The 23,188-nt window shown below is 40.4% G+C and overlaps 1 protein-coding gene across 3 annotated transcripts in view; it reads right to left on the bottom strand.

Annotated features, from left to right (window-relative positions):
- The window catches only part of ZNF385D (zinc finger protein 385D), a 941,851-nt gene that overhangs the window by 332,891 nt on the left and 585,772 nt on the right, over positions 1-23,188 (bottom strand). Inside the window, exon 1 of one of the 3 annotated variants that reach the window (XM_060149109.1) lies at positions 2,619-2,888. The exons of the other annotated variants lie outside the window; for them this stretch is intronic. Within the exon in view, the coding sequence (XP_060005092.1) occupies positions 2,619-2,640 (22 nt within the window). The 5' untranslated portion in view covers positions 2,641-2,888. Of the gene's footprint in view, positions 1-2,618; positions 2,889-23,188 lie in introns of those variants that run through there. 3 annotated transcript variants of the gene reach the window in all.

The raw sequence follows: 23,188 nt of genomic DNA, 5'->3' as shown, positions 1-23,188 counted from the left end.
ATTAGCCTCGTGAGTCTGAGACAGCACACTCAAAACACGAGTTATTCTGGAGAACTGGAAATATTACTTATTCCACCAACTTGCACACACACAGCTGACTCCAGCTGAGAAAGGACAGGGTCACAGTGTCCAGCCCCTAAGGGGAAAGGGTCTACAGAGAAGCAGAGGCTGGGCCAGTCTGTCCAGGCAATGAGTCTTCAGTTAAACTTGAAAGGTGCAGCAGGCGAGCAAAACTGACAAATTAGATTATTTACAAGGGAAGTAAATACCCTGCTTGCATATCAATTCCCAGGGTGTTAGAGCAACACCATGCTCTCCATCACTCCCTGCTGGGGACACAAATAAAAGACTTCTGACACCTCTACCCCATTCCCGCAAATCACCAGAAAAGCCCAAGAATTCAGCCCTGCTTTCCTTTTGTCCCTGTTCTCCCTGACCTGATAAACCCTCTGCAGTTCAAATATGAAGAAGAAAGTCACGGGTGACCAAACTGCAAGGTGAAAGCACTGTTTTGAAAAAATTACCTGAAATAGCTACACACACATAAATACACGTATGTGCCTACGTACATACACACATACATACATACTGTTAAGGATTTGCAACATTAAAATGCTGTTGAATCTTAACACGCCTGGGTCGTATTGTCAATTCTGACCCTAGATCGTGGACCACACATTTTATGAGAGACAGGTGGGCTCCCAGAGCTCTGGATGCCAAACAGCTTGAGCGAGGGGCTGCATAACAGAACCTGAAAGAAACAGCATTCCTAAATACACACGATTTCCTCCGAGAATATAAAACCATATCTCACGCCGGAATTATGGTAAGACCGAACCGTGCTCATGACACAGAGGGCAACTTTAGCCTTGCCTTTAAAAGAGTATAGTTTCATCTGAAGCAGGACATCATATTTCAATGTGTGCTATTAAAAACTTGCATTACACAGTGAAACTAATTGCCCTGTGAATCACCCTGCTTTACAAAACGGCTGGACTAGCATGCAGTTAATAATACGAGCTAGCCCAGTGAATATTTCTCCAAGAGACACAGGAAAATCCAGTACAGCACGGATGGCCTCTGGACCAGTACTTTTACACCACTGCTCTGGTTAACACTACATCCTCACCACCGTCACCTTAGGCATTGTTGCAAGAGGTTGAAAACTTAAGCTAAAATTAAAATCTTCCTTTCCATCTCTCAAATACCAGTACAGATGCTGAAATGTTATTTTGTCCAAAAGGCATATTATCTTTACAAGCTTTTGAGCGTGTCAAAAACATTCACAATAAACACTTGCTATTTTATGAATTGTCAATTCACACGCTTACCACCTCTATCACTACCCCCTGGAAAGACTGTTAACTCTGGATTCTGCTTAAATGTGTCTCTCCAATGAGGAGCCTTTCTTTAAAATCGATTTTAGTTATTTTTAAGACTTCTTTCCTAACATGACGCAAATTAAAGGGAAATCAAAACTGCTGTCAAGACAACTAAAAAGCACTCAGCTTCTGCATACTTTGGCAAACGTTTCAAAGGCTCGAGCGAACAAAACAAAGCAAACAGTACGCACAGCAATAAACAACCGAGAAACTAATACTGCCCCAAGTTTCTCGAAATACCTCTTTAATTGAAAAATGACTCTGGCTTACATATTTCCAAGCAAGGCAACTGATCACCCAGAGCATTTGCATCATGGAACCCTCACCCCTCTTCAGCTGCTCTCACAAACCTTTTAATATCAGAGAGATGCCCTTAGGTGATGATGCGGGATGAAACTTACAGAAGGAAAGCATAACTTCAGGGAGGAGGAAAGGATATTCCGTCTAATCCTTGGCTTCGTATTTAGGGAAGGGTTTTGCCTTCTCCCCATCAGTAAGTTGCAGCGTTACAGTGCAAATGTGCAGCTCCCAGCCCACTTACACTGCTCCACTAAGAGCCCAGATCTAAGCCTCAACATGTTTTCTGGAAGGGCAGGCAGCTCCGCAGAAAACCTAAGGGAGGTTTCCACCACGGCACGCAACTAAACTGCACAAACCTTTAACAGCTCCGAGACCTCTTAAGGTTTAAAATAATATGCATTTTGTGCCAGGATGCTCTAGCTGGATGGAAAACTGGGATGCTGTGGAAGGGTGCTCTCAGCTGTCCAAGCACCGCACACCAAAGAATGTTTTCTCTCCCTTTCTGCCTCAGAATTAGGGGAAAACCAAAATGCTTAATGAACCGTAGATATTGACTAAGCTTCCACAGCGTCCACAGTACAGAACTTTTACATTCCATTGAGTTTGCCCATGACTTTCCCACGCCGCACCATTTCTCCTTCCTCACCTAGCTAAAAAAAAAATCAACTTCATCACACAAATCAAGGCAAAGTTTAGCCACCTTCACCCCTGCCCCTTTCCTTTTCCAACTTCAACTCCTCTACGACTAACAAACAGCCCCGATCGTAGCACAAAGGAAGCTCCTAGGGCTGCACCAGCTGGGTCCTCCAGTTGCCTGCTGAAGGTAGGTTTACTGGAATAGATTCTCGAGGCTTTGCCGAGATTTTCGAAAGGGCTTGTCTGCCCTGATGAAGAGCTGGGCACCCTCAGCATGACATCATCAGCGTGAACACTCACCAAAATACATTATGCTTCTCATTAATCAGACAGCCGGAACCCCACCGCGGCGTCTTCAGCATCAGCTCGCACCCAGGGCTGCCGCGCAGAGCCAACCCGTTTCATGCTACATTCGGCGGAAACGTCCCCGGCGTGGAGAGCAGGGGCGCCGAGCGTGCCGCCTCCGCCGCGGGATGAGCGCCTCGCGGGCCGCCTTTCCCGGGCTACGGTCCCCGGCGGCTGGAGCGTGCACTCGGGCTGCCTGCTGCACTGCCCATCCTTACTGTAATCCGACTCCTCCTTGCGATGTCCTTGCTGCGCCTGTGACATCAGGACTGAGAGTACTACAAACAGACCCCCCCCACACTCCACCCCACCCCACCCCCGGTTCGCCGCGGCTCCGGGAGGTGCTCCGATTGCCTGCCTGGACCAACCATGGTGCTCGGGAAGCGTTGACGAGCCCAGAGACCTGGGAGGGGGCGGAGTGAGGGGCGCGGGAGGCTGTCTTAAAGAGAGAAGGGTCTCCAGAGCCACTGAGGCGCGCACGGGGGGAGAAATTCACCGCCGGGGGGGGGCGGGAGGGGACAGGGTTAAGGCGACTTCTGTCACTGACGTGTCATTAGACACACTTTTATCCCGCCCCTCCCGCGAATGGCAGCATCCCCGCCCCAACTGAGTCTCCCCTCCCAAGTTTAAAAGGCAGTAGGAAGGGGAATGGTGCCTTGTGCCTGCACTCTCTTTGCTGTAGGCTTGAGGGTTGGTTGTCGTCTGTGATGGTTTACCTAAAAGACTCCAGGGACCGTGCTAGGGTAATACAGGTTTCCACTGAGAAGTGATCAGATCACAGAAACCCAGCAGTTGGTGAAGAGTTGTTTTTATTTCTTGAGTATTTTCTGAGCTAGGTTGATAGAGAAATGTAAAGAAAAATAACTGGTGATGAAAGTCACCTCGCACCTGCACGAGATCACATTTGCTGCCTCCCGAAGCAGGTAGTAGAAAGGACACTGAGGCTGAAATGATCCCTGACCCCTAAAGGGGAGAGACATTTTAGCCTGAAAGATAACCAGGATTGTGTCATAATTCAAGTCTGGTCACCAGTATAATATAGACACACACACACAAGCACTCCCATTACATTTGAGATGAACAGTCGAGAAAGGCAAAGCTTAGCAAAGAAGCTTAGCCCTTACATAGAAAAGGATGTTAAAAAGAAATCCCTGAAAGCTGGACTGATTAATATTTCAATGCTCTGCACTGAAAATAAACCCATAGAGCAAGTTCAGTTTCATAAGGGCTCATCTCTTTGGGGTCCAACTTACCTACTGGACCATTTAAACTTAAACATTTCTACAAAAATCTATTAAACTAAGAACTGAAGATATTGATAAACCATAATGGAAAAGAATATAAAAAAAAGAAAAAAGCAAATAAAAATTAAAAAAAATAAAGAACTGAAGATAAAGAACTGTAGCCTATGGAAGCAAGCAATTGATATATTTTAATAGGAGTTTTGGTAAGCCATGGTAGCCAATATTTCTCCATTGTGATATTAAAATATTCCATGGTCTTTCCTTGCACAGTTCTGTGTCTGTTGATGGGTTTAATCCCCGGGGTGGGGGGGGGCGCGGGGCTGAAGCTCATAACAGCTTGCTCTGCAATCTTGCAGTGGATTATAAAGAATTTGATGAATGCAAATACATAATCATATATAAATCAGAAACATTACAGCGAGTCTTAGGATATATCTGGTGATGCTCTTTTAGAAATAGTCTTCATTTAAAGCAATTTGGAGGAAGAAAATGTCAATAGTAAAGGATATTTACTTTTTTTACTCCTATTTTAAAATTAAAACTAAAAAGAATGTTACAGGAAAATCCTGAAGAAAACACATAAGTGGTTTTCCTTTTGGACAGATGGAAATCATCCAAAAGTACAATTATTGGCCTTTCCCTCAGGCAAAAGAACCATCTGTGGTAGAGCTTATTCCTGAAGCTCATCAGGTGTCTTGACGGCCTACGTGGGCTAGGGGGCGCTGTAGTTTAATGTTAGAGTTTTTGGTCCTTTCGACTTCCTGTAGTTAGAAGGTGGAAGCTTTTAGAGTTGCATTTAAAACAGGAGATTTAAGATACTAGAGGACTCTCTTAATAATTAATAACACCCTTGAATTTGTGTGGCATTCTGCAGTCACAAGGTCTTTTCACTTATGTCATCTTCCTTGCTAACAAACTGAGATCTCCAAAGGCGTATATTATAATCACAAGAACCTGAGGCTCAGAGACTTTAGGCAACTTTCTCAATGATGTCAGTGAATGTCAATACAGAATAGTTGTCTTACTATGTGTATGTTGACTTTATGTTCAAGTCCCCAGCAGAGCTGTTTATTCAAATATATAAATTCTATATTTTCCGTTTATAATGGCTCAGGTAAAGATCTCCCCCAATCATATTACATCACTGCATGTTCCAGAAAAAATATATATATTTATATGGTCATGAAAATAGAGGCAGAGAGCATTTGGTACTAGAACATTCCAACCTCTGCCCGGTCTGAAAGAGCAGTGTGTCGTCTCTGAAAGAACATGGCATCCAAGGAGCTGAGTGTTACATTCATACAATGGAATTCTGTTCAAAGAAAAAAATGAGGGTGTCTGCTTTATTTAAACACGTGTGTCCCATCCACCTCCAATTCAGGGTTATCTGGAATGTCAAGACCTCCGATAGAAAAGTTGCTTATTTCTGGATGGAAAACAAGTGGTTTTTATTTTACTTGTATACTTATTATCGTTCCTTCTAAAATTACTTTATGTGTATATATTATATTTATAAAGAAAAAATGCGACTATTTTTATCTTGAAACAAAATAACATCTAAACAAAGGCACAGCTGAGGTTGGCTAGACGTAGGGTTGTGGACATGACAGCCGTGCCTGAGAGATGTGCCCATAAGTCACCCCCAGGAGAGGACCCAGCAGCTCCCAGGGAAGGACCTCGTTCACACCTGTGGCTTTTCTCTGTCTCTCAGAAAGTATAAGAAGCTGAGAAATTCTGAGGGGGAATAAGGTAGAAATAGACCTTTCACGAGTAAGACAAAGGATGCCCTAAAACCAGTCACATATTTGTACTGAAAACATCATGGAAAGATGTGAATTTTCCCTTTGCTCAGATATCTGGAGAGCTGCCTGCTTGGATTCTCCCGTCTCCTGAAAGCCTTGTTCAAAGGTTTGTCAGGGTAGTCATTCCCAGTCTCCCTTCTAACAGTTCAGACTTCCTTCCTCCTTCCCCTGGCTTTTCCTAACCCCTCACCACCCTCTTAAGTCTCCATAACATGTATCACCATCTGACCCACTACTGTGGACATCTGTTCATTTTGATCTCTCTCCATCGGAATATCATCTCCACGAGGGCAGATGTTCACTGCTGTCTCCACCATCCTTACAAGGGTATCTGGCCCTTGCTGCTACTCAATAAACATTTGTGAATGAGTGAATGAATGAACATAACCGAGTACAGCCTTACTCTGCGTAAAACATCATACTTTCCTATATGCCTGCAGGCAAATCTTTGAGACCGATGGTGTTTGAGGCAAACTGTTCACACAGATTGAGTGTGTCCATGCTTAGCAGCAGCTGTTCTCACATTCCATGCAATACAGATGCCAGGTGGTCCTGCAGACCACAGTGTGTGAGCTTGCTTGTCCTGTCTCATAGCTGAATGCAGCGGTCATGCAGCCCTGACTTAGCAGAGCCCGCTTATGTTGCCTTCCTCTGCGTCTTAGTTTTGTCCACTTTCATCTCTTCCTTATGTATCCGCAGTAAAGTTTTATCCAATGTTCCTTATTCCAGGCTTGCCCAAAGCCAACCCATGCTCCATATTAGATCCATTATTATCTTTTTAAAACAGATGTGATCAACTCACTCCCTTGCTTAAGGCTCTTCATTGTCTATTTCACCTACCAGGGTATATAGGGCCTTTCACAACTGGCCCCTGATTACTTTTCCACTTGTGAATGCTTGATCCTTCACAAGCTACTCCAATCCCACTGCAGGACTACAGTTCCCCTGAAGACTACACTCCTCTTACCTGCTGTCTTTATCTGGACAGTTCCTATTCAACTTTGGGGGCTTTGTTCAAGTATTATTTCTTCTGAGAACCTTTCCTAACCTCAAGAGTGAAGGAGGTACTGCTCCCATTTTGTTTTCAGATAGCATATTATCTAAGTCCTACGTGAGCACTTAAACATAGTGTGGGGATTGCCCTTTACTTGTCCGTCTCCCAAATGAAAGACGATGCTCTTTTTTTTCTTTTTTTTTAATCTCCAAGACCTAGTATAAATCAGTATTTAATGAATGATTCCATTATTTATCTATTCATTCATTCCATGTTTACTGAATAAATTCCATATCTTTTGAATGTCTACTTTGTGCCATGCATTGTACTAGGTGATGGATAAATAACACCGCAGAAAGTGCAAAAGGCAATGGGGGACGTGCCTGAGGGTTACCAGGAAGAGCAGGAAGGTCAATGCGCTAGAGAGGAAGTAGGTACTGAGGAGGATATTAGTAGTTGAAGTGAAATAGGTTACATGCAGCCCAATTCAGTAGGACTTTGGTTGGCCATATCATAAAGATTTAGACTTTTATTCCGACTTGTATAGAATGCCTTTGGAGTAACGTAATTTGACATATTTTAACAGGTTCGCTATGTCTGATGCAGGGAGAATGGATAAAAGGGAGCAAAGGAAAACACAGGTGACCACTTAGGAAGCGTTTGTAATAATCTAGAAAAGAAATGGTGGCTTAGACCAGGGTAGGAGCAGTGGAGATGGTAAAAAGTGATTGGAATCTATACGTATGACAAAATGGGTCAACAGGATTTCTTGATGAGTTGGGAAAGTGATGGAAGAGAAAAAAAAGAGTAATAGATTATTTGAAATTTGGAGACTCAGCAATTGGAAGGTGAAATTTCCACTAACTGATAAGAAGACTGTGGAAAAACATGTTTGGGTGGGGGGGTAGGAGGTAGTCAATGCAGGGCCTATTTAGTTTGAGTCCTATTATAATATTCAAGTGGAAACGTTCCCTAGCAGTTGGGCTATATAAGTATGGAGTTCAGGGGAGATGCTTGAACTTCATATTTAAAGTCATTGTTTGTATCATTTTTTTTAGATTCCACATATAAGTGATATCATATGATATTTGTCTTTCTCTGTCTTACTTACTTCACTTAGTATGATCATCTCTAGGTCCATTCATGCTGCTGCAAGTGGCACTATTTCATTCTTTTTAATGGCTGAGTAATATTCCATTGTATATATATATGTACCACATCTTCTTCATCCATTCATCTGTCAGTGGACGTTTAGGTTGTTCCCATGTCTCGGCTATTGTAAATAGTGCTGCAATGAACATTTGGATGCATGTATCTTTTCCAATTATGGTTTTCCCCAGACATATGCTCAGGAGTGGGATTGCTGGATCATATGGTAGCTCTATTTTTAGTTTTTAAAGTAACCTCCAGACTGTTCTCCATAGTGGCTGCACCAATTTACATTCCCACCAACAGTGTAGGAGGGTTCCTTTTTCTCCACATCCTCTCCAGCATTTATAATGAACTTATATACAAAACAGAAATAGACCTACAGACATAGAAATAAACTTACAGTTACCAAATTAGGAGTTTGCAATTAACATAATACACACTACTCTATATATCTGTCTATATAAAATAGATAACCAACAAGGGCCTACTGTAGAGCACAGGGAACTATACTCGATATTTTATAATAACCTACAAGGGAAAAGAATCTAAAAAAAATACATATATACATATGTATATACACATGTATAACTGAATCACTTTACTGTACACCTGAAACTAACACAACATTGTAAATCAACTATACTTCAATTAAAACAAAAGAGGAAAAAAAGCAATAGACAAATAAAAAGTTGTATTTTCAAATAAAAAAAATCATAATCTTATAGATGGTGATTAAATCCATGAGACCAGGTGATCTCCAAGGGAATATAGATGGAAAAGTAGAATAGGGTCAACACTGAGCCCTGGGGAATTATAAGTGCAGGAGACCAAGTATGTGTGTATCTTGTGACTAAATATTTGTTAAAAGCACAACAATCTGTTGAATGAATATTTGTTGACATATGAATGACATTTGATGGAAGGCTATTTATTTTAAGCCTGAGTTTGCCTCCGTCTAATAGACCTCCACCCAATGTCAAAACAGGTTGAAAGGTGGAGAAATAACTAAATTGTCTATATGAGAACAAATGACAAGTGCAACTAATCTGTGTAGTGTTTTGCTCAGAATTTTGTAGATGGTGTAGACGTGACTACACACTCATAACTCATTTTTATTCATTGATTCCTACTTGATACTTCCATTGAAATTAAATGCCTAGGGACCTTAATCTGGATAATTAATAGCCTACAGGAAAAGAATTGCTAATATTGAGATAAGAAGAAAAATTCTATAAATACTATAATATTCTAAAATTCTACATATCTGAAATTCCCTAACCTTGGAGACATCATCTAATAAATTCCTTCTATATGTGGTCCGTTAACACGGGCTTTTTTACAAGAGTTACTAACTGGCATTGAAAACCCTCTTAGAATTCTTACCCTGGAGCTGGCTGTGGCCTAGGCATGTTTATTCATTCAAAAAACAGTTATCGGGTACTCATGTGCCAAGCACTGTTCTAGGTGCTGAAAGTACATTGATGAAATCACAGACTCTCTGTCTACATGGTGCTTACATTCTTGCGGTTTCCATAGCTGAACTTATCCAGTAGGATTTGGAACATCTTCCAGCTTTGTCTCATGCAGAGGAAGACTTAAAACATCCTTCATCTCATTCATTCATTGGTTATGGTTTATTGCTTCTTTATCCCCAACAGAATGGACATGAGGACAGGGGCATATCTACCACGTTCATACTGTATCCAGTGCCTCAAAAAGTGTCTCAACAATAAGAGACATGAAATAAATATTTATTTGTATTGATTTATTATTTATTTGAATGAATAAATATCTCAAAAGTCTTCCATATGATGCTCTGTCCTGATGCTACCAAGAATATAGTTATATTCTACCAGGAATGCCCTTTCCTATTCCCCTTTATCTGTCTAAATAATTGTATTCACCACCCAAAACTGCTCAGATATTTCATTTTCTAAGAAGTGTTCCCGAGGCTATGTCTGACTCACATGTTCCCCTAATGTGCTCCCAAACATTGTTTGCAAAACTTTATTACAGTATTTATTAGATTGCATTTCAATAAGCAGCCCAGTTATCAATATCCCTGAAGTAGAATGAAGGTTCTTTGGAGTCATGGGAGAAATAGATAAATATCAATTCCTTTAGTATTTTAACATACCTCAGAATATAGCAGAAGTGCACACCAAGGGCATGGCAGATTGGGTTAGTGACTGGAGCGTGCCGTTAACATCCATGACTTAGGAAGCAGCAACCTTTGCTGTGGTTGGAGATGAGTACCAGAATTCCATAGACGAGGAGGAGACTTCAAGAGCAATCTTTGAGTGAAGAGAGAATCCCAAAGCTGGGAGGAAAGGCCAGCCAGGAACCGGAGGGTTGATCAGCCATTAGGCAAAAGACAAATCAGAAATTTTGTGGGTGGAGCAGGTCAGGAATCCAATACGGGAGCCAAGTATTACCAGAGTCAAGAACAGTTTAGTCAGAGAAGAATCTGGGAAAAGCTGATCCGACCCCAGCTGCTCTTACAGGTGCCTTTTATTAGCACATTTACCCTGATGGATTGATTGTCCTGATTCCCTTATAACAGGAGGCATCACAAGCTCCCTTTCTGAAGTCTCTCGGATTAGCTCCCTGTCACGTTCCCCGTTCTTATTTTCTTTTTTCCCCTCCAAAGCCCTTCAGGAACGTGTTCACATTTTTATCTAGCTTTTAATAAGGCTGACTGACCTCTTGCTTTATATCTATGTAGATATTTTCTCCCAAAATCAATGGACACCACATCGTATGTTTGGTAGTCCCCAGTCCACATACTTTGGTGCCTCACCCATAGGAAGTTTAATTATTATAACTATTATCATCAGGGGCAAAAAAAAAGAAGTGAAGATCCTATAGAACAACACACTGAACTCAAATATTTAAGCTACTGCTCTGCTTCTCAAAGCATTTGGTGTCTTATTTAAGGAGATGAAGCATTCCTACAAAAATATAAGTTAAAAAAAAGGTAGTATAAAGTAAATGACAAACGAATAATCTAGGACATGTATGTAAGGGCTTGGTAAAAGATGAAATTATAATGGCTTCAAGGCAAACCTGGAAAGCTGCAGAGAAGAGGTGGCACTTAAATTCAATCTTTATTATTGGCCCAGATTGATAAAATGCAGACACTGGCAAATGACATAAAGCAAGGGTGGAGTTGTGAATGGTAGGTCTGGGGGACAAAGAAACAACAAGAGCATTCAAGAGGAAGTTTCATGAAAGATTTTCATGCCAAGTGAAGCTGGAGAGGAAAACACAGAGCCTACGTTGGAGGTGACCTCACATCCCAGATTAAAGGGTTTGAAGCGACACGTGACGCAGGAAGCGTCTACTGAATGAATATGTGAATGAACTTTAAAGTGTTTCCAAGGACAGAAATGTAATAATATGCCTCCCAAGATATTTGGTGACACCCTACCATGAGTTAATACATCTTGTAGAGCGGGTTGAGAGATCTTATACGCTCCAGAGGTTTCCGATTTTTCTTAAGATAAAATTCATTTATGGTTTCCGGGCAGCAATTTGAGGATCAGCCCTCTCCCCACAACAAATGTGCTTGCAAACCAAATGGAAGAAGAAAACAACATCATATTGAATTTCTTCTTTTGCTTTAAAAAAAAAAAGATATTTCAAGGTAAATTGAGTACAGGTCAAGTAAAGTTGGATGCTTCAGGTCATGGACATTCCATTTTTATATAGACCGTGATAATAACGCTATAGAGTGAGCACAGAGACAATGCAGTGTGCCCCCAACTTTGCATACATTCACAAAGAAATTGAAAGTGCTTCCAGGTGTGCATAATTCTGCACCTCAAGTCAAATACAGTAGATGGAAATTTGTTCGGCTTCCTCTGTCAAATGTCTAAAACACATGAAGGAAATGTGTAAAGGAAAACAAACGATTCCAGTTTCAACATTCTTTTAATTATATCTCAGTTTCAATCTTGGCTTTGCTCAAACGTAGAAACAATCCTAAGGGCTCATCTCTGATCCTTTCGGTGGATAAAATGACCGCATGTGATTTTTTATCCTTGACTCAAAAATGTCAGTCCTGGAAATCCACAGTATTTATCACCATGAACACCATTTAACTGTGGCAGTACCCAAAGGAACTCTGCACAGCCATATGTGAATACAGCTGAAGGAACTTAATTAATCTTGCTGTCACTTCCATGATGCTTTTCATCAGTTTTGCTGCTATCTCCGTATTGGAAACGGCTACCCACAGCCTCTTGGAAAAGCATTTTCAAAAGGTAAACAAAGGCTCACCTTTGTGGTAGGGAGCTTTGATGCAGACAGACATTATTGTTGCTACTGTAACATGGAAGTAACCCTCACATTTCCTATTTACGATTACAAAATCACAGAAAACATAAATACCTATTCTGTTCCCAACCGCGAAACTGCTTTAAAATCTATACACAGACTATGTATTTGAAATAAAAGGTCATGTTTTTCTTTCTATTCTTTTCATGAATAGTGATGCTTAATTCATTATCATGAACTGTACTAACAAAATACAGTATAGAACATAATGCATAACAAATCTAGACGTTTTCACCGACCACCGGTAAGCAGATGAAAGTTGGGTTTAACTGATACAGCAAAGCAAGTGATCATTCAATGACAGTACCGGCCCTCACTGTCAGTCATATTTTGGAAAGATTGGTTTAATACGTGTATATTTTAAGTATAATTTTACTTATATGCTGTTTTTGCATTGTTTTCTCAATGCTGGCCATAATTTAATTTACTAAAAAGAAATTGGAATGATTTTGTAAAATGTCATCGCCTTTTGACCATATGAAAGTCAACTCAGTCCTGTGGGATAGCCACAGAGAACCAGAAAAGCAACTCACCAGTAGCTCAACATGGGCCATTCCCATTTTGGGTAGAGCTGACCTGAGCAACTAATAGGATGCTGTTGACATGACCAAGGTGTGACTTTCAAGATGAGGTCATAAAAGGCAAAGCGGCTTTGGTTTCTTTCTCTTGGATCACATCCTCTAGGACAGGGGACTTGCCCTGCTATGAGGACACTCAGTAAACCCTACAAAGAGGGACACATGACAAGAGACTGAGATTTCCAGCATCTCCTAGCATCAAGTTTCCAGGCATGTGAGTAAGCCACCTTGGAAGTAGACTCTTCAACTTGGGCCAAGCTTTCAGATACCTGCAGCTATAACCGACATTTTAAATGCAACTCACGAAAGACCCCAAGTCAGAACCACCTAACTGAGAAACTCCCAAATTCCTGACCCAGAGACAGTGTGAGAGATGATAACACTTATTATTGTTCTAAGCTTCTAAGTTTGGGATTTTAAAAAATATGTCAATAGATGCATCATGCAGCTTTATAGCCTAGTTGTAACAGTGGGACGTTACAAGATTAATTAAAATGATGACAGTGTGATATAGAGCTCAGCTGAGATAGACATAGACATAGGGCCTTGGAGAGGTATGTATCCCTTTGGGTTTTGGTTTCTTAATGCGTGAAATGATGGAGTGGGAATGAGTGAGGGTCACCAATGCAAGAGTCTCTGGATAGACGTGAGGAAAGTATTGATAATATAATTGCATGGGGTGAGCTAGATGTCTGTTTATAGAGACTGTTAGAGCCTTTGGAAGATTGACAGTGTGTGTCAACGAGTGCCCATTATTTTGCTTCAACTGACCAGAAGCCATGAGGGAATTCGGACCCAATGTTGCTAGATTCTTCCATTTCTCCCCCACCAAGTTTTTACTTTCTATGAAGAAAACAGTATCCACTTGTTAAAATCTTTCATGGAACTTCAACTTGAAGCCACATTGTTTTAAAATTATGACTTTTTTGTTTTGTTTTATTTTAATTATTTATTGGCATATAGTTGCTTTACAATGTTGTGTTACTTTACAATGTTGTGTTACTTTCTGCTCTACAGCAAAGTGAGTCAGCCACATGTATACATATATCCCTTCCCTCACAGATTTCCTTCCCATTGAGGTCACCACAGAGCACTGAGTAGAGTTCCCTGTGCTATATAGTAGGTTCTCACTAGTTATCTATTTTATACATAGTAGTGTATATATGTCAATCCCAATCTCCCAATTCATCCCACCCCCTCTCCCCCCTTTGTTCTCTATGTCTATTTCTGCTTTGCAAGTATGTTCATCTGTACCATTTTCCTAGATTCCACATATATGTGTTAATATACAATATTTGTTTTTCTCTTTCTGACTTACTTCACCCTGTATGACCGTCTTTAGGTCCATCCATGTCTCTGCAAATGACCCAATTTCGTTCCTTCTTATGAAACATTTTCTTTTTCCCTTCTTTTGTATTTTCCGATATCTTTAGGATTTTATTCAAGGGTCTCTGCTACTGCATTCAGCTGTTCCAATCTGTTCTCCCCTTCCACCACTCCCTCTACCCTTCTCGATCTCGTGATCAAATTTCTACCTTTATCTACCAACTCATATTCCTCTCTGTCTGGTATCACCATCTCCCCTGCATCTGGCAGGCCCTTCTTCATACCTTTTTAACCTACTGAAATGCTGCTCATCTTTTTTTTTTTCATTGAGATATAATTGACATAACATTATATTAGTTCAGGTGTACAACATAGTGGTTTGAGATTTGTATATATTGTGAGATGATCACCACAATAAATCTAGTTAATATCTGTCACCATATATAGTTACAGAATCTTTTTTTCTTGTAATGAGAACTTTTAAAAAAAAATTATTGGATTATAGTTGATTTAAATGTTGTGTTAGTTTCTGCTGTATAGCAAAAGTGAATCAGTTATACATACACATATATCTACTCTTTTTTAGATCTATTCCCATATAGGTTATTACAGAGTATTGAGTATAGTTCCCTGCACTGTACAGTAGGTCCTTGTTGTTTATCTATTTTATATACAGTAGTGTGCGTACGTTAATCCCAAACTCCTGAGTTATCCCCGCCACCCCCCAGCCCACGTTTCCCCTTTGGTAACCATAAGTTTGTTTTCGATTCTCTGTCATCCTTAATCGTTTTCTTTCTTTGTTTGTTTGGTTTATAGGAGAGATTTATCTGAAGAAATATTATGAAATACAAAACAACATAAACCCTTAATCTCCACTCCTACAGCGGTAGATTTGATATAATACATAATAAAAAAAACTTTAAAAATCCAAAATGCACAAAGTACTGCACAGTTTGATCACTAAGTCATTAATCGACCAGCAAGGATGAGCCTTCTCTAGGATGGTTGCCAAGTTCATAATTAGTGACTAACTTTTTTTATGCCTTGAGAGAAACGTGATTTATCCCTTGATAAAGTTCCTTGGTATGTCTTCCTGTTTATAATGTGAAATCTCATTTGGAAGAATTAATATGTCTCGTTTATTTTATTGCCACTGAGTGCTCTTATAATGCCTGCCCATGACACACCTCCCAGATCTCCCTAAAATGAGAATTGTTGCTCAGCTGCTAGGAATGCTTCAGACAGAAGGCCTTCACCTGCCAGCCTCTTTAGGTGTTGTCTCAGATGCTGGGAGCTGCGTTGCTAAGCTTTCTCCCCCTGTGGTGGACCACATCAGTGATCAATGTGGAAATAAACGTCCTGGCCATCTCAGACCAATTTGGGACAATTTGGTGGAGTTGGGCCATTTAAGTGCTAGAGCATCCAAAGCTGTCTTTGGACGTGCATCCCAGCTCAACTTCTTTTTCTCTCTAGTCGAATTCCTCTTCTCCTTCCTACAGAGCCAAGCCAGAGTGCTCCCAGATAAACACTCTACCTGCTAACCTTCATCTCTGTCTGTTTCCCGGAGAACCCATCCTGTGACACTGTCATTGAGGAAGTACTCAATATACACTTGGTGGTATAAATTTAAGTCCCAAGTACCTAAAGGCAAGCAAGACTAATTTCCCAAAGAAGACAGTATGCTGATGCCCCAAGAAGCCCTTGAAATTACTGGATAATTGAGAAAGAAAACCCACCTTTTCTCCAGAGACTTGTTGATTTAGGAATTAATGTGAAGAAAGGAAAGCTCAGAATTTAAATGAATGCCCTGGTCCGTGTACTCTGTCTGAGTAATAGTGATGGCTCAGAGCTGTCAGGTCTGCCAGGAGATATTCAATCATGATGCTCTCCTCTTTCTTTTCAAGAAAGGTAATCACTCAGCATTTTATCTTTTCTAGAAGGTGTCATTATTTTTAAAAGACAATAAAAGTTTCACAAGGGTTTCTAGGTAGTGGAAAGTTTTCTCTTCACCTTCAATAAAAAGGAACAAGAAAAAAAAAAAACTAGAGGAGAAAAAGACCCTAATTAATCTGAGCATGAAGAAATCCATTAGCTTTAAGGAACTTGCATAATTTTGAAGTATAAAATTGCTTGGGAGATCCTTTTAAAGTGAGTAATTTATCATGCACTTTAGTATCTAAAATATACATCACATATCTTTGAAAATAATGTTGCATTAGTTAAATAACCAGACCTGTTTTTCTGGAGGGGAAAAAAACAAAAAATATATATATATTTCACCTTAGTAAAAGCTGTTTGGAGAGTCTGCTCTAAAGAAACTGTCAGCAATAAGACCCCCTGAACCTCTGATGGGCAGAAAGAGAGGTTGGAGAGGACTCTGGAGAACATGACGTCTACGTTGAAGAGTATGGAGAATTTCAAATTAAAGAAAAATAAAGGCCAAGTATCCCAGGCATAGTTCACAGCAGGTGCAAAGGCCCAGAAGAAAAAAAGGAGCATGGGGACAGGAGGTAAGAGAGGCAGAGGAAAGTGGTACAGAATGAGGGACGGCAGGTACCTTGGAGGCAGTCATGACCTTGTGGCAAGGATGTAGAAAACCACAAAGGGTTTAATCAGGAAAGGGATGGACTGTATGCTTATTGATTCAATAGGTACTAGAATAGTGACCTACTATGTATTGCGTGGAAATAAAGCACTCATATAACCATGCGACTCTGAGATAAGCATATGCAGAAATGCCCTAAATCTCTGATATAATTCCCGCTTTTCCTTGCTTGGGTTTTCTGTCTACATGTCATCCAATGAAACGTAGTAGACAAGGAAAAAAAAAAAAAAAGGACGTTTTGCATGGCTGGGCTTGTCTAGTTGAGAATCACCAATTCAGCCAGTTTCAGGGTAAGTCAGCTTTTTCAGCTGTCACGGGAGCTGAGCATTGAACACAAGAATGAAAACTGAACGGTTGATTGTTTGACAATTGACCCAGATTAGCCTTCAGATGATGGAGTCAGTGTGTTGGCTAGATGGGAGTCTGTAATATAATTACCTATTGCATATGCATAATGTATACATGTATATGTGATACGTGGAAGAAAATAGAAAAAGTGAAACTTTGAGGTGTATACCACAAGTTTTTATGTTTATCTGCCAGTTGTAGTATAATTCTACATCTCTGGCTCACATGCCCAATTTGTAAAATTGTTTACTCCTCTCCTGCCTTCAAATTTCCTAAGTAACGTCTCTCACATTATGGGTGACCCTGTTTTTGAAGATCCTCAAGCAGTAAAGAGTATTCTGAGACTGTCATGACCTATGGTGGCCTCAAGGATCTGCAGTGGCCACGAGTGTCTTGTTTCTTCCATAAAGTTTCAAAAACGAGTGTCTGTCTAATCACAGTAGTATTTTCAAAAGATCAGCAGGTTATTGCATTTATTTCTGAGAAATAAAGGCAGCCGTTTCCTAAATGTTATGTATGTATAGCAGCTACACAATATATATATATGTAATGTGAGTATGTGAGATTTCACTGTCTTAACTTTCCTAGAGATATAAGCAAGGCGTCAATCTTGATGGGAAATATAGGGAATTTGGACATATTTCAAGGTGGTTGTCAAGTCATCCTCCTCTCTGGGGAAGTTCCTTTTCCATATGAAACATGCAGGTCTTACTCACCCCTGGACGTGACTGATTTGATTACGGCGGCCTCTGGATAGGATTTTCTGAGACCTATGTCTTGTACGGCTCAGCTTGAAAAAATGAACCAAGACAATCCTGTTTGTTCTTGAAAGCAAACTAAGAGATGGAGAAGGAACTTGTCAATTGGTGATGGACCCTGGAACTAGGAGTTCATATAAACTTAGGCCTTACGGAGTCCAGTGCAAGGTGGATAAGCCCAGGAAGGTAGAAAAGAGGGGAAGAGGCAGAGAGACAGAAAGAGAGCAGGCAAGCTGTATGTTGGATGGAAAGAGAGGCTCATTCTTATAGGGTAGGATTTGGTTATTCAATGGTTTCTTCTCACGGGCACCTTTCAAATGATTTCATTTTTCGCCTTGAGGTAACTTTAATAAGTCTCTGTTCCTCCAATAGTAATAATCTCTTATCACTCCCTTAGTTAATGGGAAGAGATTCCGTAGACTGACACTAGGGGGCGTCATGGTCAAGTTCTGTACTGTAGCCTTTTGACTATTTCTCCCAAAGAAGAGAAAATGGCAGCATCGTGAAGAAGAGAAACACAGTGGTCTAGAAAAGAAGGAAAGCAACAGTCAGGCTGGAGGGAATCAAGGGTATTCAGGAAGTGAACTAAGAGTAGTTATGGGATGATAATAATGGTTTCTAGAAAAATGACAATAGCTTCTAGGTCTCCAGAACAAAGAGCTATTCTCTTCCAACCTTTATTTTCCACCAACATTTTGTGAAGATGTGCTTGTGAACAATAAGAGTAAAGGCTTTTGACTCCTAGGGTTGATACGTAGCCTGTTCTCCTTATGTTTTTATGTATCGTTTTCCTGGTAATCAAGCCTCTTTTATTACTAGAGTGATGAAGAACATTGAACTTCGTCAACTAGATGACTTCCTATCTGTTGTGAATGAGTGACATGCCTACTGAAGTGTTAGAACTCCAAATCATGACTTTGCCCCGTGTATCGAGGCACCGTTAGCACCCTTTCTAGAGATGAGTTTGAGTTTGGGCATATTACTGGCCACGAGTAACATGGATTCATTGATTCTCTCTGTTATCTCAATTTCTGATGGTTCACAATAGATCTACCAGATTTGCTATAAGATGCAAATCTCAGCAGAGATCCTGCAGGAGAACAGAGAAAGTCTTATTAAACCACTATGGAAAGTCCGTTAGAGGATGAAGGATGACAGATAAATAAATAATGAGGTCAAGACAAGTAATCTAGAATAGATGGAATTTGAAAGAAGGTGTATTAAATGGAGCAAAGGTGGAATGAAAGGATAAAACAAGTTAGAAGGCAGGATAAAGTATTGGAGACCCTTGAAGTCAAGAACACATAGTTAAAATTGTATGTACTAGAAAAATTGTCTGGAGTTGAACCAATGTACTTGAAAGGATTTGTGGTTATGGGTAAACAGGACAGCCAGATGAGGTTCTATTCATATAAATCTTATCTAATCCAATGTTTGATTCAAGTTGTGGGCTCAATGACCACATTTAATGTAGCTGTCAAATATAAGATCTTTTCACATCCAATCTTTTTTGTTGTTGTTCATGAAACGTGGCTAGAGCCTGCGTACAAACATCCCCCCACACACATACGCACACCACAACCACTTGTGTCTAAGCCTAAATTGAAACGGAAATGTGATCCGTTGAGAGCCTTACAGTAATCACACTTCTTAGGGGAATACTAGGACACTGTGAGACAGCCACCTTTAAACAAGGCTGAAGATACACACGTGTTTTAGGCTTGTATAACTATCCTACAAAATATATTTACCTTTTCAGCTCAACTCCCTCTTGTATTTGACAAATTTCACATATTCTTGACCTCCAATCTCAGACATCACTTCTTCCAGAGCACCTCATGACTGCTGATAAGCCTTCTCACGCTTCCTCAGCACCCTCTCTTTGGTGATGATGCATTTGTTGTAACTGTCTGGACACTCGCCTTCATGAGACTGTAAGGCAGATGCCACGGTGAACTGGCCACTGTACCTCCAGGGTCTAGTGTGTGGTTCATGGTAACTATCCAGTACATACCTGTTAAATGGGTGGATGGATGTGTGGCTGGATGGTGAGTGCAGAGACAGTTGGGGTGGAATGTGCGGAAGGGACAAGACAGACAAAAAGAGAGGAGGGAGGAAGGATAAGATACCGTGATGTGACTATATGACAGTTGTATCAATAGATATTTGGATAACAGATACATATGACCTTTCTTTTGGAACATTTTAGTAATGAAAGACGTGGACTCTATAATGCTGGGTTAGGGCACAAAAGTATAAATGGTAGCTTTATATCACTATGAACACCCACTGAATATCCAATGGACTAGCCCTTTACCATAAATTCTAGCCGACAATGAAAAGAATACTTGAATTTTTACATTATTACAGTTTGTTCTAACTATCCACGTAAGTACATTCTAAGCATAAGAGGATTATACGAACATATACTTGTCTCTCATTTCTAGCCTTGCAGTATGTAATAAAGGGTCTCAAAGGGAGATATCTTAGTGGGCTATGGAGCCCATGAGGCGGCTGAGACAACCCCCAGGGCCATTCATGCCTTGTGACCTATGCCTGCATTCTGGTTATGGGCAAAGATGAAGGATCTTCTTGAAGATAGAGTCAAGACGCATTTTATAACCAGAATTGAGCATTTAGAAAAGAGTGACACACTATGATTAAATATACAAAAAAGGAAGGTGCTAATTAATAAGAACTTATTCTTAAAGTACTAATTATTTTCTTGCTACCTTCTATTTCCTCTTTATCTCTATTTAAGGAAGCAGAATCGACGCACAATTAACAGGTTTGCCCAAACCCGGCAAGGTCACCTTATGGAATGAAACTCTAAAGAAAGTCTTTCTTTACTACCCTTTTCCCAGGGAAGAGATAGGAACTTGCAACTTTCTCCATCAATTTCAACCTAAACACAGTTTTCCTGAGGCTTTGATCACAGCGTGTGGTGCATCTATGCTTGTGTGCCCTCCTTCACTTGACCGGTGCATTCCCTGAGGGCAGAATGTTGGCATCTACGGTTATCTTACTCATGTCTGTGCTCCTGGCTCCCACGATAATGTCCACAGTGAGTCTGCAAAGATGTTTTTAGATGGGTAAATGAAGGAGTGAATGAAGGAACACAAGAGGAAGAAGAGTCACCATTGACCATGTGTCTGGACATCTGTACATTTTCCCTGATGAATCTCTGGAAAAGAGAGTAAAGACATATTTGAGAATGGAATTTTTGCCATGAGAAGTTGTTGTGTTTGTTGTTTTGCTTTGTTTATACCCCAAATAGTAATTTATCATTTTAAGATGGGAAATTTCTTTTTCCAGTGACTGATATCCCACTGTTCCCTATCTAAGACCATCTCCATTTCCTGATACTATTTAATGTGGGGAAGGGAAATATTAGATAATTTGTTGTTCTTAGGAAACGTAACATCAGAGGATAGGGAGATGGGAAGGCTTAAGGGTTTATCCAGGCCACTGGGAGCTCCTCAACAAAACTTCCATTTTATGTCCTTGATATTTATGTCATTAAAATTTAGAGTCCCTAGGGCTTCCCTGGTGGTGTAGTGGTTGAGAGTCCACCTGCAGATGCAGGGGACACGGGTTTGTGCCCCAGTCTGGGAAGATCCCACATGCCGTGGAGCGGCTGGGCCCGTGAGCCATGGCCGCTGAGCCTGTGCGTCCGGAGCTTGTGCTCCGCAACGGGAGAGGCCACAACAGTGAGAGGCCCGTGTACCGCAAAAAAAAAAAAAAAAAAAAAAAAAAAAATTTAGAGTCCCAGTCATCTGGACAGTGCTGGACAGATATTGCCAAATTTGAGGTACTTATTTTTTATTATTTAACTACAAAAGTCCTGTAAATCGCTTTATTCCTAAATATGGTTTTATAGAGTTCAGGTGTAGAAATTCTATATATCTTGATTAATGTGGTGGTCACATGGGTACATTTGCCAAACTAATCGAACTTTAGACTTAAGAACTGTATACTTTTTATTAAATCATATTCTAAAGAAAAGAGAAATGGAAAAAAATAAATGCTAAGCACACACATACACACACAAAAGAATTGGACTGGGTAAACATGAGGTTGAAACCTGGAGTTAGCTATATGATATGGTTAGAAAATAAAAATCAAAATGAATCTTAAATTTCTAATGGACTTAAAGTAAGATTGTTACAAAAACCAGGGGCGATGGGTCCCTCAGGCTTTGGCAAGACATAATGTTATAATAGAAAAAGCATGACTTTGGAGCAATCCTGACCTAGGATTCAATCCAAGCATTGCCATTCAACAGCTGTGTGACCCCATGAAAGTTACTTAACCTTTGGAGATTCATTTCATCATCTGTAAAACTGGGATGATAATCTCTACTTTGCTTTTGGGTTTTGAACAGTAGGCTTATATAGGTGCTAAATAAATAGCTGCTATCATCATTATTATCCATCATCTTAATAACATCATTTTAATTTCCACAAATTTAAAAGAGTTACATGAACATGAAAGAGAAATTTACTATTTTGTGCTTCCATGCCTGGCCACTTCAGGCTTCTCTAGTCTTCTCCTCCCCAAAGTGAGTTTCTCTGTTAAAAACAAGGGTCAACAAGAAGTAACACGTTCAAAAAGAGAAGCCAGTGGGGACCCTCTGATGGAAGCAAGAAAGGGGAACTAGGAAGTAGTGACTCAATTCCATGGTCTCACAAAGCCCAAAGGCTTATGAAAAAGAAATAGCAATTCCCAGGAAAGATATTCTGGTAGGTTCAGAGCTGGAACGGAGTGGATTGATTAGAAAATATTGAAGAGATTCTGCTGACTAGCTGGATAGATGATGATGGTGCTGCAATGACTGATGAAGTAGATATGATTAGGAATCATGTAGGATTTTGATGTTTCCAGTCCAGGACCTGTCATTGATATGAGCACTTGGGGAACTTTGAAGATGCCCAGTGAAGGGGGAGCATTAACAGATTTGGTTAAGATCTTCGTGGTACCTTTGAAACAAGGAAATAAAAATAACACAGACAGTTGAACAAAGGATCTGAAACAGAGGGGACAGATGGAGGCCAGGGGTATGCTGGGAAATATGTAACAGCTGACTCTCCAGTGAAACAAAGCCTTGATTTGTAGCATTAGCCACTCTCCAGGGTTTAAACACTCCCACCAAGGCACCCATTTCATGGCATCGATACAACCAACAGAGCTTCCAATGAGATGTGCACAGTTGGCTCTTGCAAGGGGGTGCAAGCCAGTTTCATCACATAAGGGGTGATTCTAGACACAGGAAACAGTCAAAAGCATAAAGAGTTTGTTGAAAGTTGAGTAAGTTCCTCTGGCTAAGGGCTGGCTTTCGCATATCATTTGCTTCTGTTTCACCTGTGTTTCCTTTTACGTT

Source organism: Lagenorhynchus albirostris, chromosome 5 (genome assembly GCF_949774975.1).
Source record: "Lagenorhynchus albirostris chromosome 5, mLagAlb1.1, whole genome shotgun sequence".
Classification (NCBI taxonomy): domain Eukaryota; kingdom Metazoa; phylum Chordata; class Mammalia; order Artiodactyla; family Delphinidae; genus Lagenorhynchus; species Lagenorhynchus albirostris.
This window is presented reverse-complemented; position numbering and strand designations above follow the sequence as displayed.